The 23,327-nt window shown below is 44.6% G+C and overlaps 2 protein-coding genes across 2 annotated transcripts in view; both read right to left on the bottom strand.

Moving 5' to 3' along the window:
- The window catches only part of LOC135464036 (death-inducer obliterator 1-like), a 50,343-nt gene extending 47,616 nt beyond the window's left edge, over nucleotides 1–2,727 (bottom strand). Inside the window, exons 1-2 of the mRNA XM_064741512.1 lie at nucleotides 2,571–2,727; nucleotides 514–576 (exon numbers count right to left, since the gene is read on the bottom strand). The gene's annotated coding sequence lies outside the window, so the exon portion shown is untranslated. The remainder of the gene's footprint in view (nucleotides 1–513; nucleotides 577–2,570) is intronic.
- The window catches only part of LOC135464035 (myb-like protein X), a 34,314-nt gene that overhangs the window by 9,217 nt on the left and 1,770 nt on the right, over nucleotides 1–23,327 (bottom strand). The window contains exons 3-8 of the mRNA XM_064741511.1: nucleotides 21,602–21,809; nucleotides 20,219–20,307; nucleotides 17,755–18,161; nucleotides 17,161–17,530; nucleotides 2,571–2,723; nucleotides 514–576 (exon numbers count right to left, since the gene is read on the bottom strand). Of these exons, the coding sequence (XP_064597581.1) occupies nucleotides 514–576; nucleotides 2,571–2,723; nucleotides 17,161–17,530; nucleotides 17,755–18,161; nucleotides 20,219–20,307; nucleotides 21,602–21,809 (1,290 nt within the window). The remainder of the gene's footprint in view (nucleotides 1–513; nucleotides 577–2,570; nucleotides 2,724–17,160; nucleotides 17,531–17,754; nucleotides 18,162–20,218; nucleotides 20,308–21,601; nucleotides 21,810–23,327) is intronic.

The raw sequence follows: 23,327 nt of genomic DNA, 5'->3' as shown, positions 1-23,327 counted from the left end.
TTTTTGCACTCTTTAAGATAAGCATGTCAAGATTTACTGTCAACAAGCTACTGGGCCACCAGTAAGTAGAGTGTTTACAATTCCAAAACACCCCCAAATAGAGGCATACATCTGTAAAGTCTTTGCTGTTGGACTTTATTTTACAAGCCTTCTAGGGCCAATGCCAGACACATAAGTACCCCAAATTAAGAAGCGGTTCTGTCGATATAAATTCAACGCCGCCGACTGAGGGACAAAACCAGACTTTTTGGCAAAATGATCACCAAGAATATCTCAACGTTCTGCCTTTTCAGAAAATATTCGACTCGTACCCGCATTATTTATTATGTTAAAATGATTACAAAGTTTGAAAAACTTATAATGTGACCTGTTTTACAAATTTTAGAGACTTTATTACTGATTTTGAAGGGTATAACTTGCTCAGATGAGGCTGATATTTTTCAAACGGTAATTAAATGTACTTAGGCTCTTCTCAAATAACAAATTTTCCCTCTTTAATCACAGAGAGCTTACCCCATCAGCTTCCTTCTTCTTAGCATCTGTGGTGTCAGGGGCTGGGGTCTCTGAAGGAACAGCCTAGATAAACACAACAAATCACACTCATGTGCATACATCAGCAGAGAACAAACTCATGGTTATCATCCCAGTATAACAAGTTTTATGTTTTAAGTATTGTGTTGTAATTTGTATTGTATTTATTCACCGTAAGTACATGTTTACAGAAAATAAAGCATGGCGGGAATAAAGTCACAAAGGGCTAGATCTATTCCGAGGAAGTACAAGTATGTAAGATGGCGCTGGTTTGAGGTGACATTTATATGTTTGAAAATAAATCAGATTTGTTTCCTCAAGTAATCCTTTATTTTGGACTTATCAGAGAAAGTGAGTAGATAGATTTGAGAGAAACTGGTAGCCTGTTCCATTCCCGGGGGATTGTATTTTGAATTAAGTAGAGACAGGTTGGAAGAATGGAGGGGTCTAAATAGGTTAAGACACCGTGTTCTGGTTGGATAATTGCTTTATTTATTTATTTGATTGGTGTTCTATGTTGTACTCAAGAATATTTCACTTATACAACGGCGACCAGCATTTTGGTGGGTGGAAACCGGGCGGCTGGATAATTGTGTATATCTGATTGTTCTTTTAAAACATGTTACGGCAATTCTGGGGTATTTATAGGGGTGATATATATATTTTTATGAGCAATTAATAAAGAAAACTGAAGGATAGAGAATTTTACTGGTGAAATATTCAGAGATCTGAAGAGAAGGTTCATGTGCTCTAGTTGATTAGATAGGGTTACTGAACGCACTGCGCATTTTTATAACAGACTCAAGGGTCTGAGATGAGAGGGATAAGTGTTCCCCCATAAAACACAAGCACAGTTCAAAAAAGGGGAAATTAAGGAGTTATAAAGTATTAGTAGAGTTGTAACTGATATGGGATGTCCAGGAAGGCTTGCTGTTAAACATTATACCCAAAAATTTAAATTCGAAAACATAATCTGTAACTGATCCTTTCATAGAAAGCCGAGGAATGTCCTGAGGAGAAGGTCTGATGACCATACATTTGGTTTTGTTACTGTTTAACCATATCCTGTCTGAAGTCATCCAGTCACGAATCTTTTCGAGTTCAGCAGACATGATAGTGACTGCTTCGTTTATATTTCTGGATGAGATACACACACTTGTGTGAAAGTGTTTCAGTTTATGCAAAACAATTTTGTCAACAGGCTTCTATTGCGATATATTTATTTATTTGAGCACGTTTTGAATGGCATTTTACGCCATACTCAAGAATATTTCACACATGACACCCTGCCCAGTCAAGTATAATGACACCACACAACACACTGCCCAGTCACACTATGACACCACACATGACACCCTGCCCAGTCACACTATGACACCACACTATGACACCCTGTCCAGTCACACTACAATGACACCACACATGACACCCTGCCCAGTCACACTGACACCACACATGACACCCTGCCCAGTCACAATATGACACCACACATGACACCCTGCCCAGTCACACTATGACACCACACATGACACCCTGCGCAGTCACACTATGACACCACACACGACACCCTGCCCAGTCACACTATAATGACACCCTGCCCAGTCACACTATGACACCACACATGACACCCTGCCCAGTCAGTCACACTATAATGACACCACACATGACACCCAGTATACTGCACAACTAAAACTTGACTAATACCATAATGCTGAGCAACAGATGAAAAGCTGGCAGCCAAATTGGCTATGTTCATGAAACCCACGACCATCCGCAGGTTGCTGGCAGACCTTCCCACGTACGGCCAGAGAGGAAGCCAGCATGAGCTGGTCTTGAACTCACACCGACCGCATTGGTGAGAGGCTTCTGGGTCACTACGCTGCGCTAGCGCGCTAACCGACTGAGCCACGGAGGCCCCGCTATGTTCATGACAAAACCCAATTCTCCTGTTTATGAGACATAATATGATGTGATGTGATGTAATATTAGCCAGCCACAGGACGTAATGGTGCCATGTTAGCAGTCTCATGACCTCTCACCTTTGCTCCCTTTTTGGGCACCTTACGACCCTTCTTGGTGAGGGTCCGCAGTGGGACCTCGTCCTCTGTGCTGCTGCTCTGAGTCTGTGATGCTGCCTCCGACTCTTCAGTCCCTGCCTTCTTGCCCCGCCCTCGGCCACGCCCCCTTGGCTTCTTTAATGTCAAAAAAAGCATGGAAAATATTAAAAAAAAACATTACACAGCTTCACAGAGGAAACTGTGAAGCAACACTCTCTTCACAGTAACCACAGACCATTTCTATTCCTTGGTGAAAAAAATTATCTATTTTACATATTCAAAATGGCAGAAACTCAAAATATTCTTAAATATTTCATGTCGGCGTATTATGAAACTAACACCAGAAAAAAAAAATATTTTTCTGAAGCCACATTCTCTGGTCTATCGTAACAGCACTGCACCAAATTACCTCCCTTGGGAACGCTCTCCCATTTGAATGGTGCGTATTCTATGCAGTGAGCTGTGGTACTTCTGAAAATGGGTAATTTCAAGTTTTGAAGTTAAGAAGGGATAAGCCAATTGAAGACGTACCTTCAAGACAAGATTTTAACTTTGTAAGCTGATTTGGAAAGCCCTGCAATATTGTGATATAACTGATCTACAGTAGTTGGAAGAAAGTTTTAATATTCCCTAATGAAATAAACACTACTTTGGTGACATTATATATTTTATCTCTCAATATGTTGGTGTGTTTCAGTGTTTGTTTGATGTTATGTTTTTCTATGTTCTGTTACCCAGAAAATAGTCGTCAATGTCATGACAGCTAGATAAGAAACCTATGGGCCTAATTTAATTCACAAGGTCGCACTCCTTGTAGTTTTCCACCTCAAAAACTACTGCTGCTTAATGCTGTACTTAAGACTGTTTCACAGTGGTCAATACTGACATACCTGGAGTAAACTATCAACCTTTGGCAAACAAATGATGAGCTTTACCATGAATTTTATTAAATTCACACTGCAAGCCACTAACACACCTTGAACAAAGAAGAAATTTTCTTGAATTGAACCCCTCATGTACCCTAGTGACTATAGACACCCCACCGACCTTGAGTTTCTCATGTACCCTAGTGACTATAGACACCCCACTGACCTTGAGTTTCTCATGTACCCTAGTGACTATAGACACCCCACTGACCTTGTGTTTCTCATGTACCCTAGTGACTATAGACACCCCACTAACCTTGTGTTTCACATGTACCCTAGAGACTAATGGACAGCCCACTGACCTTGTGTTTCTCATGTACCCTAGTGACTATAGACACCCCACTGACCTTGTGTTTCTCATGTACCCTAGTGACTACAGACATCCCACTGACCTTGTGTTTCTCATGTACCCTAGTGACTATAGACAGCCCATCGACCTTGTGTTTCTCATGTACCCTAGTGACTACAGACACCCCACTGACCTTGAGTTTCTCATGTACCCTAGAGACTATCGACACCCCACTGACCTTGTGTTTCTCATGTACCCTAGTGACTATAGACAGCCCACTGACCTTGAGTTTCTCATGTACCCTAGAGACTAATGGACAGCCCATCGACCTTGAGTTTCTCATGTACCCTAGTGACTAAAGACACCCCACTGACCTTGTGTTTCTCATGTACCCTAGTGACTACAGACACCCCACTGACCTTGTGTTTCTCATGTACCCTAAAGACTAAAGACACCCCACTGACCTTGAGGTTCTCATGTACCCTAGTGACTAATGGACAGCCCATCGACCTTGTGTTTCTCATGTACCCTAGTGACTATAGACAGCCCACTGACCTTGAGTTTCTCATGTACCCTAGTGACTATAGACACCCCACCGACCTTGTGTTTCTCATGTACCCTAGTGACTAATGGACAGCCCACTGACCTTGTGTTTCTCATGTACCCTAGTGACTATAGACAGCCCACTGACCTTGAGTTTCTCATGTACCCTAGTGACTATAGACAGCCCATCGAACTTGTGTTTCTCATGTACCCTAGTGACTATAGACAGCCCACTGACCTTGAGTTTCTCATGTACCCTAGAGACTAATGGACAGCCCATCGACCTTGTGTTTCTCATGTACCCTAGTGACTATAGACAGCCCACTGACCTTGAGTTTCTCATGTACCCTAGAGACTAATGGACAGCCCATCGACCTTCTGTTTCTCATGTACCCTAGTAACTAATGGACAGCCCACTGACCTTGAGTTTCTCATGTACCCTAGTGACTATAGACAGCCCACTGACCTTGTGCTTCTCATGTACCCTAGTGACTATAGACAGCCCATCGAACTTGTGTTTCTCATGTACCCTAGTGACTATAGACATCCCACTGACCTTGAGTTTCTCATGTACCCTAGAGACTAATGGACAGCCCATCGACCTTGTGTTTCTCATGTACCCTAGTGACCATAGACACCCCACTGACCTTGTGTTTCTCATGTACCCTAGAGACTAATGGACAGCCCATCGACCTTCTGTTTCTCATGTACCCTAGTAACTAATGGACAGCCCACTGACCTTGTGTTTCTCATGTACCCTAGTGACTATAGACACCCCACTGACCTTGTGTTTCTCATGTACCCTAGTGACTACAGACACCCCACTGACCTTGTGTTTCTCATGTACCCTAGTGACTATAGACAGCCCATCGACCTTGTGTTTCTCATGTACCCTAGTGACTACAGACACCCCACTGACCTTGAGTTTCTCATGTACCCTAGAGACTATAGACACCCCACTGACCTTGAGTTTCTCATGTACCCTAGAGACTATAGACACCCCACTGACCTTGTGTTTCTCATGTACCCTAGTGACTATAGACAGCCCACTGACCTTGAGATTCTCATGTACCCTAGAGACTAATGGACAGCCCATCGACCTTGAGTTTCTCATGTACCCTAGTGACTAAAAACACCCCACTGACCTTGTGTTTCTCATGTACCCTAGTGACTACAGACACCCCACTGACCTTGTGTTTCTCATATACCCTAAAGACTATAGACACCCCACTGACCTTGAGTTTCTCATGTACCCTAGTGACTAATGGACAGCCCATCGACCTTGTGTTTCTCATGTACCCTAGTGACTATAGACAGCCCACTGACCTTGAGTTTCTCATGTACCCTAGTGACTATAGACACCCCACTGACCTTGTGTTTCTCATGTACCCTAGTGACTAATGGACAGCCCACTGACCTTGTGTTTCTCATGTACCCTAGTGACTATAGACAGCCCACTGACCTTGAGTTTCTCATGTACCCTAGTGACTATAGACAGCCCATCGAACTTGTGTTTCTCATGTTATCCTAGTGACTATAGACAGCCACTGACCTTGAGTTTCTCATGTACCCTAGAGACTAATGGACAGCCCATCGACCTTGTGTTTCTCATGTACCCTAGTAACTAATGGACAGCCCACTGACCTTGAGTATCTCATGTACCCTAGTGACTATAGACACCCCACTGACCTTGTGTTTCTCATGTACCCTAGTGACTATAGACAGCCCATCGAACTTGTGTTTCTCATGTACCCTAGTGACTATAGACAGCCCACTGACCTTGAGTTTCTCATGTACCTAGTGACTATAGACAGCCCACTGACCTTGTGTTTCTCATGTACCCTAGTGACTAATGGACAGCCATCGACCTTCTGTTTCTCATGTACCCTAGTGACTATAGACAGCCCACTGACCTTGAGTTTCTCATGTACCCTAGTGACTATAGACAGCCCATCGAACTTGTGTTTCTCATGTACCCTAGTGACTATAGACAGCCCACTGACCTTGAGTTTCTCATGTACCCTAGAGACTAATGGACAGCCCATCGACCTTGTGTTTCTCATGTACCCTTAGTGACTATAGACACCCCACTGACTTTGAGTTTCTCATGTACCCTAGAGACTAATGGACAGCCCATCGACCTTCTGTTTCTCATGTACCCAAGTAACTAATGGACAGCCCACTGACCTTGAGTTTCTCATGTACCCTAGTGACTATGGACACCCCACTGACCTTGAGTTTCTCATGTACCCTGGTGACTAATGGACAGCCCACTGACCTTGTGTTTCTCATGTACCCTAGTGACTACAGACACCCCACTGACCTTGTGTTTCTCATGTACCCTAGTGACTATAGACAGCCACCGACCTTGAGTTTCTCATGTACCCTAGAGACTAATGGACAGCCCACCGACCTTGTGTTTCTCATGTACCCTAGTGACTTTAGACAGTCCACTGACCTTGAGTTTCTCATGTACCCAGAGACTAAAGGACAGTCCACTGACCCTTGTGTTTCTCATGTACCCTAGAGACTAATGGACAGCCCATCGACCTTGACTTTCTCATGTACCCTTGAGACTAATGGACAGCCCACTGACCTTGTGTTTCTCATGTACCCTAGTGACTATAGACAGCCCACTGACCTTGTGTTTCTCATGTACCCTAGAGACTAATGGACAGCCCATCGACCTTGTGTTTCTCATGTACCCTAGTGACTAATGGACAGCCCATCAACCTTGTGTTTCTCATGTACCCTAGTGACTATAGACAGCCCACTGACCTTGAGTTTTCTCATGTACCCTAGAGACTAATGGACAGCCCACTGACCTTGTGTTTCTCATGTACCCTAGAGACTAATGGGACACCCCACTGACCTTGTGTTTCTCATGTACCCTAGTGACTATAGACAGCCCACCGACCTGGTGTTTCTCATGTACCCTAGTGACTATAGACAGCCCACTGACCTTGAGTTTCTCATGTACCCTAGTGACTATAGACAGCCCATCGAACTTGTGTTTCTCATGTACCCTAGTGACTATAGACAGCCCACTGACCTTGAGTTTCTCATGTACCCTAGAGACTAATGGACAGCCCATCGACCTTGTGTTTCTCATGTACCCTAGTGACTATAGACACCCCACTGACCTTGAGTTTCTCATGTACCCTAGAGACTAATGGACAGCCCATCGACCTTCTGTTTCTCATGTACCCAAGTAACTAATGGACAGCCCACTGACCTTGAGTTTCTCATGTACCCTAGTGACTATGGACACCCCACTGACCTTGAGTTTCTCATGTACCCTGGTGACTAATGGACAGCCCACTGACCTTGTGTTTCTCATGTACCCTAGTGACTACAGACACCCCACTGACCTTGTGTTTCTCATGTACCCTAGTGACTATAGACAGCCCACCGACCTTGAGTTTCTCATGTACCCTAGAGACTAATGGACAGCCCACCGACCTTGTGTTTCTCATGTACCCTAGTGACTTTAGACAGTCCACTGACCTTGAGTTTCTCATGTACCCAGAGACTAAAGGACAGTCCACTGACCTTGTGTTTCTCATGTACCCTAGAGACTAATGGACAGCCCATCGACCTTGAGTTTCTCATGTACCCTTGAGACTAATGGACAGCCCACTGACCTTGTGTTTCTCATGTACCCTAGTGACTATAGACAGCCCACTGACCTTGTGTTTCTCATGTACCCTAGAGACTAATGGACAGCCCATCGACCTTGTGTTTCTCATGTACCCTAGTGACTAATGGACAGCCCATCAACCTTGTGTTTCTCATGTACCCTAGTGACTATAGACAGCCCACTGACCTTGAGTTTCTCATGTACCCTAGAGACTAATGGACACCCCACTGACCTTGTGTTTCTCATGTACCCTAGTGACTATAGACAGCCCACCGACCTGGTGTTTCTCATGTACCCTAGAGACTAATGGACAGCCCATCGACCTTGTGTTTCTCATGTACCCTAGTGACTACAGACACCCCACCGACCTTGTGTTTCTCATGTACCCTAGTGACTAATGGACAGCCCACTGACCTTGAGTTTCTCATGTACCCTAGTGACTATAGACAGCCCACTGACCTTGAGTTTCTCATGTACCCTAGAGACTATAGACAGCCCACTGACCTTGAGTTTCTCATGTACCCTAGTGACTATGGACACCCCACTGACCTTGAGTTTCTCATGTACCCTGGTGACTAATGGACAGCCCACTGACCTTGTGTTTCTCATGTACCCTAGTGACTACAGACACCCCACTGACCTTGTGTTTCTCATATACCCTAAAGACTATAGACAGCCCACTGACCTTGAGTTTCTCATGTACCCTAGTGACTAATGGACAGCCCATCGACCTTGTGTTTCTCATGTACCCTAGTGACTATAGACAGCCCACTGACCTTGAGTTTCTCATGTACCCTAGTGACTATAGACAGCCCACCGACCTTGTGTTTCTCATGTACCCTAGTGACTATAGACAGCCCACCGACCTTGTGTTTCTCATGTACCCTAGTGACTATAGACAGCCCACTGACCTTGAGTTTCTCATGTACCCTAGTGACTATAGACAGCCCACTGACCTTGAGTTTCTCATGTACCCTAGTGGACTATAGACAGCCCACTGACCTTGAGTTTCTCATGTACCCTAGTGACTATGGACACCCCACTGACCTTGAGTTTCTCATGTACCCTGGTGACTAATGGACAGCCCACTGACCTTGTGTTTCTCATGTACCCTAGTGACTACGGACACCCCACTGACCTTGTGTTTCTCATGTACCCTAGTGACTATAGACAGCCCACCGACCTTGAGTTTCTCATGTACCCTAGAGACTAATGGACAGCCCACCGACCTTGTGTTTCTCATGTACCCTAGTGACTTTAGACAGTCCACTGACCTTGAGTTTCTCATGTACCCAGAGACTAAAGGACAGCCCACTGACCTTGTGTTTCTCATGTACCCTAGAGACTAATGGACAGCCCATCGACCTTGAGTTTCTCATGTACCCTTGAGACTAATGGACAGCCCACCGACCTTGTGTTTCTCATGTACCCTAGTGACTATAGACAGCCCACTGACCTTGTGTTTCTCATGTACCCTAGAGACTAATGGACAGCCCATCGACCTTGTGTTTCTCATGTACCCTAGTGACTAATGGACAGCCCATCAACCTTGTGTTTCTCATGTACCCTAGTGACTATAGACACCCCACTGACCTTGTGTTTCTCATGTACCCTAGTGACTAATGGACAGCCCACTGACCTTGTGTTTCTCATGTACCCTAGTGACTATAGACAGCCCACTGACCTTGAGTTTCTCATGTACCCTAGTGACTATAGACAGCCCATCGAACTTGTGTTTCTCATGTACCCTAGTGACTATAGACAGCCCACTGACCTTGAGTTTCTCATGTACCCTAGAGACTAATGGACAGCCCATCGACCTTGTGTTTCTCATGTACCCTAGTGACTATAGACAGCCCACTGACCTTGAGTTTCTCATGTACCCTAGAGACTAATGGACAGCCCATCGACCTTCTGTTTCTCATGTACCCTAGTAACTAATGGACAGCCCACTGACCTTGAGTTTCTCATGTACCCTAGTGACTATAGACAGCCCACTGACCTTGTGCTTCTCATGTACCCTAGTGACTATAGACAGCCCATCGAACTTGTGTTTCTCATGTACCCTAGTGACTATAGACATCCCACTGACCTTGAGTTTCTCATGTACCCTAGAGACTAATGGACAGCCCATCGACCTTGTGTTTCTCATGTACCCTAGTGACCATAGACACCCCACTGACCTTGTGTTTCTCATGTACCCTAGAGACTAATGGACAGCCCATCGACCTTCTGTTTCTCATGTACCCTAGTAACTAATGGACAGCCCACTGACCTTGTGTTTCTCATGTAGCCTAGTGACTATAGACACCCCACTGACCTTGTGTTTCTCATGTACCCTAGTGACTACAGACACCCCACTGACCTTGTGTTTCTCATGTACCCTAGTGACTATAGACAGCCCATCGACCTTGTGTTTCTCATGTACCCTAGTGACTACAGACACCCCACTGACCTTGAGTTTCTCATGTACCCTAGAGACTATAGACACCCCACTGACCTTGAGTTTCTCATGTACCCTAGAGACTATAGACACCCCACTGACCTTGTGTTTCTCATGTACCCTAGTGACTATAGACAGCCCACTGACCTTGAGATTCTCATGTACCCTAGAGACTAATGGACAGCCCATCGACCTTGAGTTTCTCATGTACCCTAGTGACTAAAAACACCCCACTGACCTTGTGTTTCTCATGTACCCTAGTGACTACAGACACCCCACTGACCTTGTGTTTCTCATATACCCTAAAGACTATAGACACCCCACTGACCTTGAGTTTCTCATGTACCCTAGTGACTAATGGACAGCCCATCGACCTTGTGTTTCTCATGTACCCTAGTGACTATAGACAGCCCACTGACCTTGAGTTTCTCATGTACCCTAGTGACTATAGACACCCCACTGACCTTGTGTTTCTCATGTACCCTAGTGACTAATGGACAGCCCACTGACCTTGTGTTTCTCATGTACCCTAGTGACTATAGACAGCCCACTGACCTTGAGTTTCTCATGTACCCTAGTGACTATAGACAGCCCATCGAACTTGTGTTTCTCATGTATCCTAGTGACTATAGACAGCCCACTGACCTTGAGTTTCTCATGTACCCTAGAGACTAATGGACAGCCCATCGACCTTGTGTTTCTCATGTACCCTAGTAACTAATGGACAGCCCACTGACCTTGAGTATCTCATGTACCCTAGTGACTATAGACACCCCACTGACCTTGTGTTTCTCATGTACCCTAGTGACTATAGACAGCCCATCGAACTTGTGTTTCTCATGTACCCTAGTGACTATAGACAGCCCACTGACCTTGAGTTTCTCATGTACCCTAGTGACTATAGACAGCCCACTGACCTTGTGTTTCTCATGTACCCTAGTGACTAATGGACAGCCCATCGACCTTCTGTTTCTCATGTACCCTAGTGACTATAGACAGCCCACTGACCTTGAGTTTCTCATGTACCCTAGTGACTATAGACAGCCCATCGAACTTGTGTTTCTCATGTACCCTAGTGACTATAGACAGCCCACTGACCTTGAGTTTCTCATGTACCCTAGAGACTAATGGACAGCCCATCGACCTTGTGTTTCTCATGTACCCTAGTGACTATAGACACCCCACTGACTTTGAGTTTCTCATGTACCCTAGAGACTAATGGACAGCCCATCGACCTTCTGTTTCTCATGTACCCAAGTAACTAATGGACAGCCCACTGACCTTGAGTTTCTCATGTACCCTAGTGACTATGGACACCCCACTGACCTTGAGTTTCTCATGTACCCTGGTGACTAATGGACAGCCCACTGACCTTGTGTTTCTCATGTACCCTAGTGACTACAGACACCCCACTGACCTTGTGTTTCTCATGTACCCTAGTGACTATAGACAGCCCACCGACCTTGAGTTTCTCATGTACCCTAGAGACTAATGGACAGCCCACCGACCTTGTGTTTCTCATGTACCCTAGTGACTTTAGACAGTCCACTGACCTTGAGTTTCTCATGTACCCAGAGACTAAAGGACAGTCCACTGACCTTGTGTTTCTCATGTACCCTAGAGACTAATGGACAGCCCATCGACCTTGACTTTCTCATGTACCCTTGAGACTAATGGACAGCCCACTGACCTTGTGTTTCTCATGTACCCTAGTGACTATAGACAGCCCACTGACCTTGTGTTTCTCATGTACCCTAGAGACTAATGGACAGCCCATCGACCTTGTGTTTCTCATGTACCCTAGTGACTAATGGACAGCCCATCAACCTTGTGTTTCTCATGTACCCTAGTGACTATAGACAGCCCACTGACCTTGAGTTTCTCATGTACCCTAGAGACTAATGGACAGCCCACTGACCTTGTGTTTCTCATGTACCCTAGAGACTAATGGACACCCCACTGACCTTGTGTTTCTCATGTACCCTAGTGACTATAGACAGCCCACCGACCTGGTGTTTCTCATGTACCCTAGTGACTATAGACAGCCCACTGACCTTGAGTTTCTCATGTACCCTAGTGACTATAGACAGCCCATCGAACTTGTGTTTCTCATGTACCCTAGTGACTATAGACAGCCCACTGACCTTGAGTTTCTCATGTACCCTAGAGACTAATGGACAGCCCATCGACCTTGTGTTTCTCATGTACCCTAGTGACTATAGACACCCCACTGACCTTGAGTTTCTCATGTACCCTAGAGACTAATGGACAGCCCATCGACCTTCTGTTTCTCATGTACCCAAGTAACTAATGGACAGCCCACTGACCTTGAGTTTCTCATGTACCCTAGTGACTATGGACACCCCACTGACCTTGAGTTTCTCATGTACCCTGGTGACTAATGGACAGCCCACTGACCTTGTGTTTCTCATGTACCCTAGTGACTACAGACACCCCACTGACCTTGTGTTTCTCATGTACCCTAGTGACTATAGACAGCCCACCGACCTTGAGTTTCTCATGTACCCTAGAGACTAATGGACAGCCCACCGACCTTGTGTTTCTCATGTACCCTAGTGACTTTAGACAGTCCACTGACCTTGAGTTTCTCATGTACCCAGAGACTAAAGGACAGTCCACTGACCTTGTGTTTCTCATGTACCCTAGAGACTAATGGACAGCCCATCGACCTTGAGTTTCTCATGTACCCTTGAGACTAATGGACAGCCCACTGACCTTGTGTTTCTCATGTACCCTAGTGACTATAGACAGCCCACTGACCTTGTGTTTCTCATGTACCCTAGAGACTAATGGACAGCCCATCGACCTTGTGTTTCTCATGTACCCTAGTGACTAATGGACAGCCCATCAACCTTGTGTTTCTCATGTACCCTAGTGACTATAGACAGCCCACTGACCTTGAGTTTCTCATGTACCCTAGAGACTAATGGACAGCCCACTGACCTTGTGTTTCTCATGTACCCTAGAGACTAATGGACACCCCACTGACCTTGTGTTTCTCATGTACCCTAGTGACTATAGACAGCCCACCGACCTGGTGTTTCTCATGTACCCTAGAGACTAATGGACAGCCCATCGACCTTGTGTTTCTCATGTACCCTAGTGACTACAGACACCCCACCGACCTTGTGTTTCTCATGTACCCTAGTGACTAATGGACAGCCCACTGACCTTGAGTTTCTCATGTACCCTAGTGACTATAGACAGCCCACTGACCTTGAGTTTCTCATGTACCCTAGAGACTATAGACAGCCCACTGACCTTGAGTTTCTCATGTACCCTAGTGACTATGGACACCCCACTGACCTTGAGTTTCTCATGTACCCTGGTGACTAATGGACAGCCCACTGACCTTGTGTTTCTCATGTACCCTAGTGACTACAGACACCCCACTGACCTTGTGTTTCTCATATACCCTAAAGACTATAGACAGCCCACTGACCTTGAGTTTCTCATGTACCCTAGTGACTAATGGACAGCCCATCGACCTTGTGTTTCTCATGTACCCTAGTGACTATAGACAGCCCACTGACCTTGAGTTTCTCATGTACCCTAGTGACTATAGACAGCCCACCGACCTTGTGTTTCTCATGTACCCTAGTGACTATAGACAGCCCACCGACCTTGTGTTTCTCATGTACCCTAGTGACTATAGACAGCCCACTGACCTTGAGTTTCTCATGTACCCTAGTGACTATAGACAGCCCACTGACCTTGAGTTTCTCATGTACCCTAGTGACTATAGACAGCCCACTGACCTTCAGTTTCTCATGTACCCTAGTGACTATGGACACCCCACTGACCTTGAGTTTCTCATGTACCCTGGTGACTAATGGACAGCCCACTGACCTTGTGTTTCTCATGTACCCTAGTGACTACGGACACCCCACTGACCTTGTGTTTCTCATGTACCCTAGTGACTATAGACAGCCCACCGACCTTGAGTTTCTCATGTACCCTAGAGACTAATGGACAGCCCACCGACCTTGTGTTTCTCATGTACCCTAGTGACTTTAGACAGTCCACTGACCTTGAGTTTCTCATGTACCCAGAGACTAAAGGACAGCCCACTGACCTTGTGTTTCTCATGTACCCTAGAGACTAATGGACAGCCCATCGACCTTGAGTTTCTCATGTACCCTTGAGACTAATGGACAGCCCACCGACCTTGTGTTTCTCATGTACCCTAGTGACTATAGACAGCCCACTGACCTTGTGTTTCTCATGTACCCTAGAGACTAATGGACAGCCCATCGACCTTGTGTTTCTCATGTACCCTAGTGACTAATGGACAGCCCATCAACCTTGTGTTTCTCATGTACCCTAGTGACTATAGACAGCCCACTGACCTTGAGTTTCTCATGTACCCTAGAGACTAATGGACAGCCCACTGACCTTGTGTTTCTCATGTACCCTAGAGACTAATGGACACCCCACTGACCTTGTGTTTCTCATGTACCCTAGTGACTATAGACAGCCCACCGACCTGGTGTTTCTCATGTACCCTAGAGACTAATGGACAGCCCATCGACCTTGTGTTTCTCATGTACCCTAGTGACTACAGACACCCCACCGACCTTGTGTTTCTCATGTACCCTAGTGACTAATGGACAGCCCACTGACCTTGTGTTTCTCATGTACCCTAGAGACTAATGGACACCCCACTGACCTTGTGTTTCTCATGTACCCTAGTGACTACAGACACCCCACCGACCTTGTGTTTCTGATGTACCCTAGTGACTAATGGACAGCCCATCGACCTTGTGTTTCTTATGTACCCTAGTGACTACAGACACCCCACCGACCTTGTGTTTCTCATGTACCCTAGTGACTACAGACAAGCCACCGACCTTGTGTTTCTCATGTACCCTAGTGACTAATGGACAGCCCATCGACCTTGTGTTTCTCATGTACCCTAGTGACTAATGGACAGCCCACTGACCTTGCGTTTCTTATGTACCCTAGAGACTAATGGACAGCCCATCGACCTTGTGTTTCTCATGTACCCTAGTGACTACAGACACCCCACCGACCTTGTGTTTCTCATGTACCCTAGAGACTAATGGACAGCCCACCAACCTTGTGTTTCTCATGTACCCTAGAGACTAATGGACAGCCCACCGACCTTGTGTTTCTCATGTACCCTAGAGACTAATGGACAGCCCACTGACCTTGAGTTTCTCATGTACCCTAGAGACTATAGACAGCCCACTGACCTTGAGTTTCTCATGTACCCTAGTGACTATAGACAGCCCATCGACCTAGTGTTTCTCATGTACCCTAGTGACTACAGACATCCCACTGACCTTGTGTTTTTCATGTATCCTAGTGACTATACACAGCCCATCGACCTTGTGTTTCTCATGTACCCTAGTGACTAATGGACAGCCCATCGACATTGTGTTTCTCATATACCCTAGTGACTACAGACACCCCACCGACCTTGTGTTTCTCATGTAACCTAGAGACTAATGGACAGCCCGCCGACCTTGAGTTTCTCATGTACCTTAGTGACTAATGGACAGCCCACTGACCTTGTGTTTCTGACGTACCCTAGAGACTAATGGACAGCCCGCCGACCTTGAGTTTCTCATGTACCCTAGAGACTAATGGACAGCCCACTGAGCTTGTGTTTCTGACGTACCCTAGAGACTAATGGACAGCCCGCCGACCTTGAGTTTGTCATGTACCCTAGTGACTATAGACAGCCCACTGACCTTGAGTTTCTCATGTACCCTAGTGACTATAGACACCCCACTGACCTTGTGTTTCTCATGTACCCTAGTGACTACAGACACCCCACTGACCTTGTGTTTCTCATGTACCCTAGTGACTAATGGACAGCTCACTGACCTTGTGTTTCTGACGTACCCTAGTGACTATAGACAGCCCACCGACCTTGTGTTTCTCATGTAACCTAGAGACTAATGGACGGCCCACTGACCTTGTGTTTCTCATGTACCCTAGTGACTATACACAGCTCACTGACCTTGTGTTTCTCATGTACCCTAGTGACTATAGAAAGCCCACTGACCTTGTGTTTCTCATGTACCCTAGTGACTATAGACAGCCCACTGACCTTGTGTTTCTGACGTACCCTAGAGACTAATGGACAGCCCACTGACCTTGTGTTTCTGACGTACCCTAGAGACTAATGGACAGCCCGCCGACCTTGTGTTTCTCATGTACCCTAGTGACTATAGACAGCCCACTGACCTTGTGTTTCTGACGTACCCTAGAGACTAATGGACAGCCCGCCGACCTTGTGTTTCTCATGTACCCTAGTGACTATAGACAGCCCACTGACCTTGTGTTTCTGACGTACCATAGAGACTAATGGACAGCCCGCCGACCTTGTGTTTCTCATGTACCCTAGTCACTATAGACAGCCCACTGACCTTGTGTTTCTGACGTACCCTAGAGACTAATGGACAGCCCGCCGACCTTGTGTTTCTCATGTACCCTAGTCACTATAGACACCCCACTGACCTTGTGTTTCTGACGTACCCTAGAGACTAATGGACAGCTCGCCCACCTTGTGTTTCTCATGTACCCTAGAGACTAATGGACAGCCCACTGACCTTGTGTTTCTCATGTACCCTAGTGACTATAGACACCCCACTGACCTTGCGTTTCTCATGTACCCTAGAGACTAATGGACAGCCCACTGACCTTGTGATTCAGCCCCTCTGCATATCATGAATACACACCTGCACCCCTTTTGCCACAGCCTTTGCTCCCGGCTTTACTTCTGCCTTAGCACCGGCCTTCCGTCCTCTGCCGCGCCCCCTACCAGCAGGCTTTTGGGGAACTGAGGTAAGAACCCCTTCCATCTCCTCTACTTCCTGCTGGGAGTCCTCTTCCACATTTTCTTCAGATTCTGATGCCTTTTCCGGTTCCTGTTTTTCCTGTTTCTCCTTTTCCTTTTTCTCCTTTTCCTTTTTGTCCTCTTCTTGAAGCCTTTCCTCCTCTTTCGCCTTCATCATGGCATCCATTTCTTCTCGTTCCTTTCGCAGATTTTCCTGCCTAATTTTCTCAGCCATTTCACGCTGCTCATGTTCACTTATTCGCGTTGAGCGTCTGTGGAAAAAGCATACAAAAATATGCTTCTGACAGAGATTTGTTTCTACATCCAGGTATTCTATCAAGTCAACTCTGGTAAGCAGGTAAACAAGAAGTTTACACCGCACTGTACAGTGTTTCTACATTAAAAACAACAACAATACCTCAGTTTTTCAAACTTTTTCGCATGTTTACAAGACATTTATTTAATTATGGTAAGCACACAATGTTTGCTGTCTTACCGTGTTGGTCGTGGAACGGCTTGAACCTTCTTCTTGCCTCGACCTTTGCCCTTCGTCGGTTCATCCTCTGACAACCTTTTCCTCCCATCCTCGCTCTCATCTGTTCGGCTGGTCTCTTCCTCAGTCTCAGCAGACTTTCCTCCGTCATCTTCCGTTCCAGTTCGAGTTTCCTCCTCGGATTTCACACTCTCCTCCAAAGGAATGCCTTTACGCTTCGCAATCCGTGACGACTTGCGAGGGGTTGAAAATGGTGTTGTCGTCGTCTTTGCGGAAGGTGAGGCTGTTGATGGGGGTGTTGCCATGGCAACTGCTCCAGTGGTTTTGCTTTCCTTGTCTGGGGCTAATGCGTACGCATGATCGCTGAATGAGACAGCGATGCTAGCAACGTCCTGCTCACGAATACCTTTCTGAAAACGAAAGACAACAACAACATCAGAGATGCCATCCCTATTAACTGAAGAGGACTGACCCCTAGAATCATGAGGCAATCTTAGACTTAAGTCAAACTTCGTCGTAACTAGAAAGTTTACTGTGCCAAAATTGTGACTCATCTTATGGATATGAATTTTTATGACAAAGATATGAATTTTTAAGAAATAATACTGAAGGAAAAAAAATCCAGTCAAAATCGTAATAAAAAAAAAGCCCTTTTTTGGAGGGTCAGTCAGATTATACTTAATAAAGGTCTCATGTTTATGGACATACCCACACCAGACATGTCAAGCCAGATTTTCTACCCTATAAAACAACTGCGTCAAATTCCACAAAGCCAGTAATGTAGACCAAGTCTATTAAGTACCCTGACAGTTACAATCAACTTTGTCCATGATAGATGTCTGAACAGAAATCCTATGTTGTCCAAGACCTTCCAGGACTTAATATCCTATGTTGTCCAGGACTTTTCAGGACCTAATATTCTATGTTGTCCAGGACTTTTCAGGACCTAATATCCTATGTTGTCCAGGACTTAATATCCGATGTTGTCCAGGACTTTCCAGGACCTAATATCCTATGTTGTCCAGGACTTTTCAGGACCTAATATCCTATGTTGTCCAGGACTTTTCAGGACCTAATATTCTATGTTGTCCAGGACTTTTCAGGACCTAATATGCTATGTTGTCCAGGACTTTTCAGGACCTAATATCCTATGTTGTCCAGGACTTTTCAGGACCTAATATCCTATGTTGTCCAGGACTTTCCAGGACCTAATATCCTATGTTGTCCAGGACTTTCCAGGACCTAATATCCTATGTTGTCCAGGACTTTCCAGGACCTAATATCCTATGTTGTCCAGGACTTTTCAGGACCTATTACTCTATGTTGTCCAGGACTTTTCAGGACCTAATATCCTATGTTGTCCAGGACTTTTCAGGACCTAATATCCTATGTTGTCCAGGACTTTTCAGGACCTAATATCCTATGAGTCCAGGACTTTTCAGGACCTAATATCCTATGTTGTCCAGGACTTTTCAGGACCTAATATCCTATGTTGTCCAGGACTTTTCAGGACCTAATATCCTATGTTGTCCAGGACTTTTCAGGACCTAATATCCTATGTTGTCCAGGACTTTTCAGGACCTAATACCCTATGTTGTCCAGGACTTTTCAGGACCTAATATCCTATGTTGTCCAGGACTTTCCAGGACCTAATATCCTATGTTGTCCAGGACTTTCCTGGGCCTAATATCCTATGTTGTCCAGGACTTTCCTGGACCTAATATTCTATGTTGTCCAGGACTTTCCTGGGCCTAATATCCTATGTTGTCCAGGACTTTCCTGGACCTAATATCCTATGTTGTCCAGGACTTTTCAGGACCTAATATTCTATGTTGTCCAGGACTTTTCAGGACCTAATATCCTATGTTGTCCAGGACTTTTCAGGACCTAATATTCTATGTTGTCCAGGACTTTTCAGGACCTAATATCCTATGTTGTCCAGGACTTTTCAGGACCTAATATTCTATGTTGTCCAGGACTTTTCAGGACCTAATATCCTATGTTGTCCAGGACTTTTCAGGACCTAATATCCTATGTTGTCCAGGACCTTCCAGGACCTAATATTCTATGTTGTCCAGGACTTTCCAGGACCTAATATCCTATGTTGTCCAGGACTTTCCTGGGCCTAATATCTGATGTTGTCTAGGACCTAATATCCTATGTTTTCCAAGACTTTCCAGGAACGTGCAGTTTAGGTGCAAACCTACAACTGGAGATTAATAAAGACTGTTTTTATCAGTCCATTTCATACACCATGCACTATATTTAATATCAAAAAATGAATTGGTGGACTTATCTTAAAATTAAACTCTATCGCATTTACTCTCAAGGTCTTCAAAACTGTTTGACAAAATTCAAGTACCTTCCAGCATTCTGGTTTGTAGGGACCCTGTATAAAATAGATTGATTACCCTGCCACTTGTGTAATTGAGGATAAATGTCTTACAAATCTTCCATGCTTTACTACCTTTATGATTTCATGGGCAGTTTCGTCATCTAAATCCAAGTCCTCAAGTTTTAATGGCTCGCCAGTTGAGGAGAAGAGTTCCGTCTTTCCTGCCGACAAAAAGAAACACTTGCCATCAAAGTTTCCCTTGTTGTCATCTTGGTGTTAACTTTCAACACTGTTTTATCAGTATCATAACCATTTCTCAATGTAGCCCACATGTACAAAAAAATTGTAATGCTTTCTAAATGTAACACTCTGATGAGGATACCAGTATAGACTTACCCAGCAAGATGGTCTTGAGAATAGGCTACGTATTGGAAAGATTCCAAATGAGACACTCTAATTTCATTTCATTTCATTTTCATGAAAAAGCAAATAATGTTTCCCTTATACAGCCAACAGCAGCCAACATTATGGTGGGAAACCCATGACCCTCCGCAGGTTGCTGACAGACCTTCAGGCATGCAACTAAAGAGGAAACCAGCATGAGCTGGACTTGAATCCACAGCGACGGTATTGGTGAGAGTCCAACATTGTGCTGCGTTAGCACATTAACTATTCGACAATACAGACCCCAACTCTCATTTCAAAATCTCGGCAAACCTGTGAACACCAGACATGAAACCCGACCAACCACTGTAGATGTACACGCACATATATAAACGTAAGACAGGCTACCCAGTACTCTGCTTATGCCTACACAAATGTAAGATACGCGAATAGTAATAAACAAAGATTAGGGTTTTGTGCTTAACTACTTTTTCGCAGCATGACTTCAATTACTCTTCTATTTAATGCATATTTTCTGTCAATGGTTTGAAATTGTCTGAAATAAACTTTAGAATGGTCAACATCTTACTGAGAGGTTGTTTGTTATGATGCGAGGTAGAGGTGGCATGATATCTGCTGCAAGCTTGGCTGATATCTGCTGCAAGCTTCGATAAGCCAAATTTCGGACATATAGGTATATATATGATATTAAAAGTACGCTTATGTCATACTCAAGACTTTTCCACTAATAGGTTTATACACTGAGGTAATGGGATACAGAAACAAGACACTACAGAAACCAACGACACTGGAAAGCTAATTAAACACACTACAGGACAAAGTAATACATCTACAGCGTCATAAGTTGGAAAAATCTTTTTCTATTAGTCAAAGGAAGCAATAAAGCTACGAATGCTTCCCAAAGAAATCCAATTCACATGGACTATAGTACTATTGTTTGGAAGGATTATTAACGTGAATTTCATTCTTGAGTTTCAGTCAGAAGTAAAGTTAGTTAAACAAAGCACAACAATTCAACTGATGTCACAGGTAAGCCAAGGGCAACAAACAACAACAACAACAGCTAAAAGCAACATTGGTGCGTCAGGTGTGGTCTTAACATACTGTTACCAGCCAACTTGTCACCGTCAGAAAGGGGCGTCGCCTGGTCCTCAGCTGACAGACCGGAGGCGGTATCAGGAGGCGGGGCCTCGGACATCTCAGAAGGGAACGAATTACTACCTGTCTGCTGTAAGAATTCCTGCACTTCATCTAACGATAGAACCTCATCCAGTTTGCTCATTTGCTCCTCGGAAATGTCGTTGAGAAGATTCTTCGCCTACAAAGAGATGGAGTTTTTTATTTATCTATAGGTGATATCTCTCAATACTGAGGTCTCATCGCTCCTGCTTTAGTAATCTGTTTTAAATGGGAGTTTCGAGTTCAAATTCTTTTGTAATTAAACGTAAAAACCAATCCTGCTTTAGCATCCTCTTTTCTAAATCAGAACAGGTACAAAATTGGTGTCGTGTTCAACCCTGTCAACTGAAGGTAACAACAGTTCTGCTGTATACTGTGACACTTGAAAAATGCTAGGCAACCTCTGCTGATACTGATCAACCCATCACCTGTCTTACTGTGTTCCACAGGCACAACTCTTTCCTTTAGGAACTTCACAAATATTCAGCTCCTCAATTTTCTCAGGCTGTGTATTTTTTTTTTTTTCATAGTACTTGGGATGAAAAATAATTTCTGACTTGTCACATGATACAGTACGACGTTTTATACCTTTACCAAAAAAAAGAGTTTGAATTCAAAACTATCCTATCGAACATCCCGTCTTGGTTTCTGTTAGGTAAAACAACAGTTTTAATTCTGTTTAGGGAACTACAATACTGGTCCTGCAGAGTATGTAGACATAAGTATTAAGATGCAAATAAACTCAGATTTGGTACCAAATAGCTTGCCTCTTGGAGACACATGGGTGCAAAACCCCAGCTTAGTTAATACATGAAGTACTGAAGGCGTGAATTACAAAAATTAAATTGGTAATTTACGATAATTGGTATGCAAACAGAGTATCTGTGATGTAACATCCTCCTCGTGTCATTAAGCTTTAGACGTACATAAAACTTCAGCTCAATAAATGCAACACTTTTGAGATACCACACCTAACATTTACCTTAACATTGATTCTAATACACAATACAGATAAGTCGTGAATTTTATACAATTTACTGTCATTAATATGGTACATTCCCCCGGTGTTGTTGTTATGGCTTTACATGTGTGCAAAACCTGAGCTCATTACACGGAGTACTTCTTAAGAACCCACCTGTAATATTTTGTTAACACTTTCCCTGTTATTGGACACCAACACTGAGGCTCAGGGTATGACTTAAGCTACGCTGACAAAATTGCAGTACCACAACAGTCAACTAATCATTATCAACTCACCATCATTATCAGACTGACAGATCATTACCAACTAGTATTTATTTCACTGGTGTTTAACACTGTACTGAAGAATTTTACCCTTATAATACAGATTGACCAGACAGAAACCAGTTTTATTGGTGGAGGTAACAGGAGTGCCTGCAGTACACCACTGCACTGTGCTAGGGCCCAGATAATTTATTTATTTATTTATTTATTTGATTGGTGTTTTACGCCGTACTCAAGAATATTTCACTTGTAAGATGGCGGCCAGCATTATGGTGGGTGGAAACCAGGCAGAGCCCAGGGGAAACCCACGACCATCCGCAGGTTGCTGGAAGACCTTCCCACATACGACCGGAGAGGAAGCCAGCATGAGCTGGACTTGAACTCATAGCGACTGCATTGGTGAGAGACTCCT

Source organism: Liolophura sinensis, chromosome 3, assembly GCF_032854445.1.
Source record: "Liolophura sinensis isolate JHLJ2023 chromosome 3, CUHK_Ljap_v2, whole genome shotgun sequence".
Lineage (NCBI taxonomy): Eukaryota > Metazoa > Mollusca > Polyplacophora > Chitonida > Chitonidae > Liolophura > Liolophura sinensis.
Note: the sequence above shows the minus strand (reverse complement) of the source record. Positions and strands in the feature narration are given on the sequence as shown.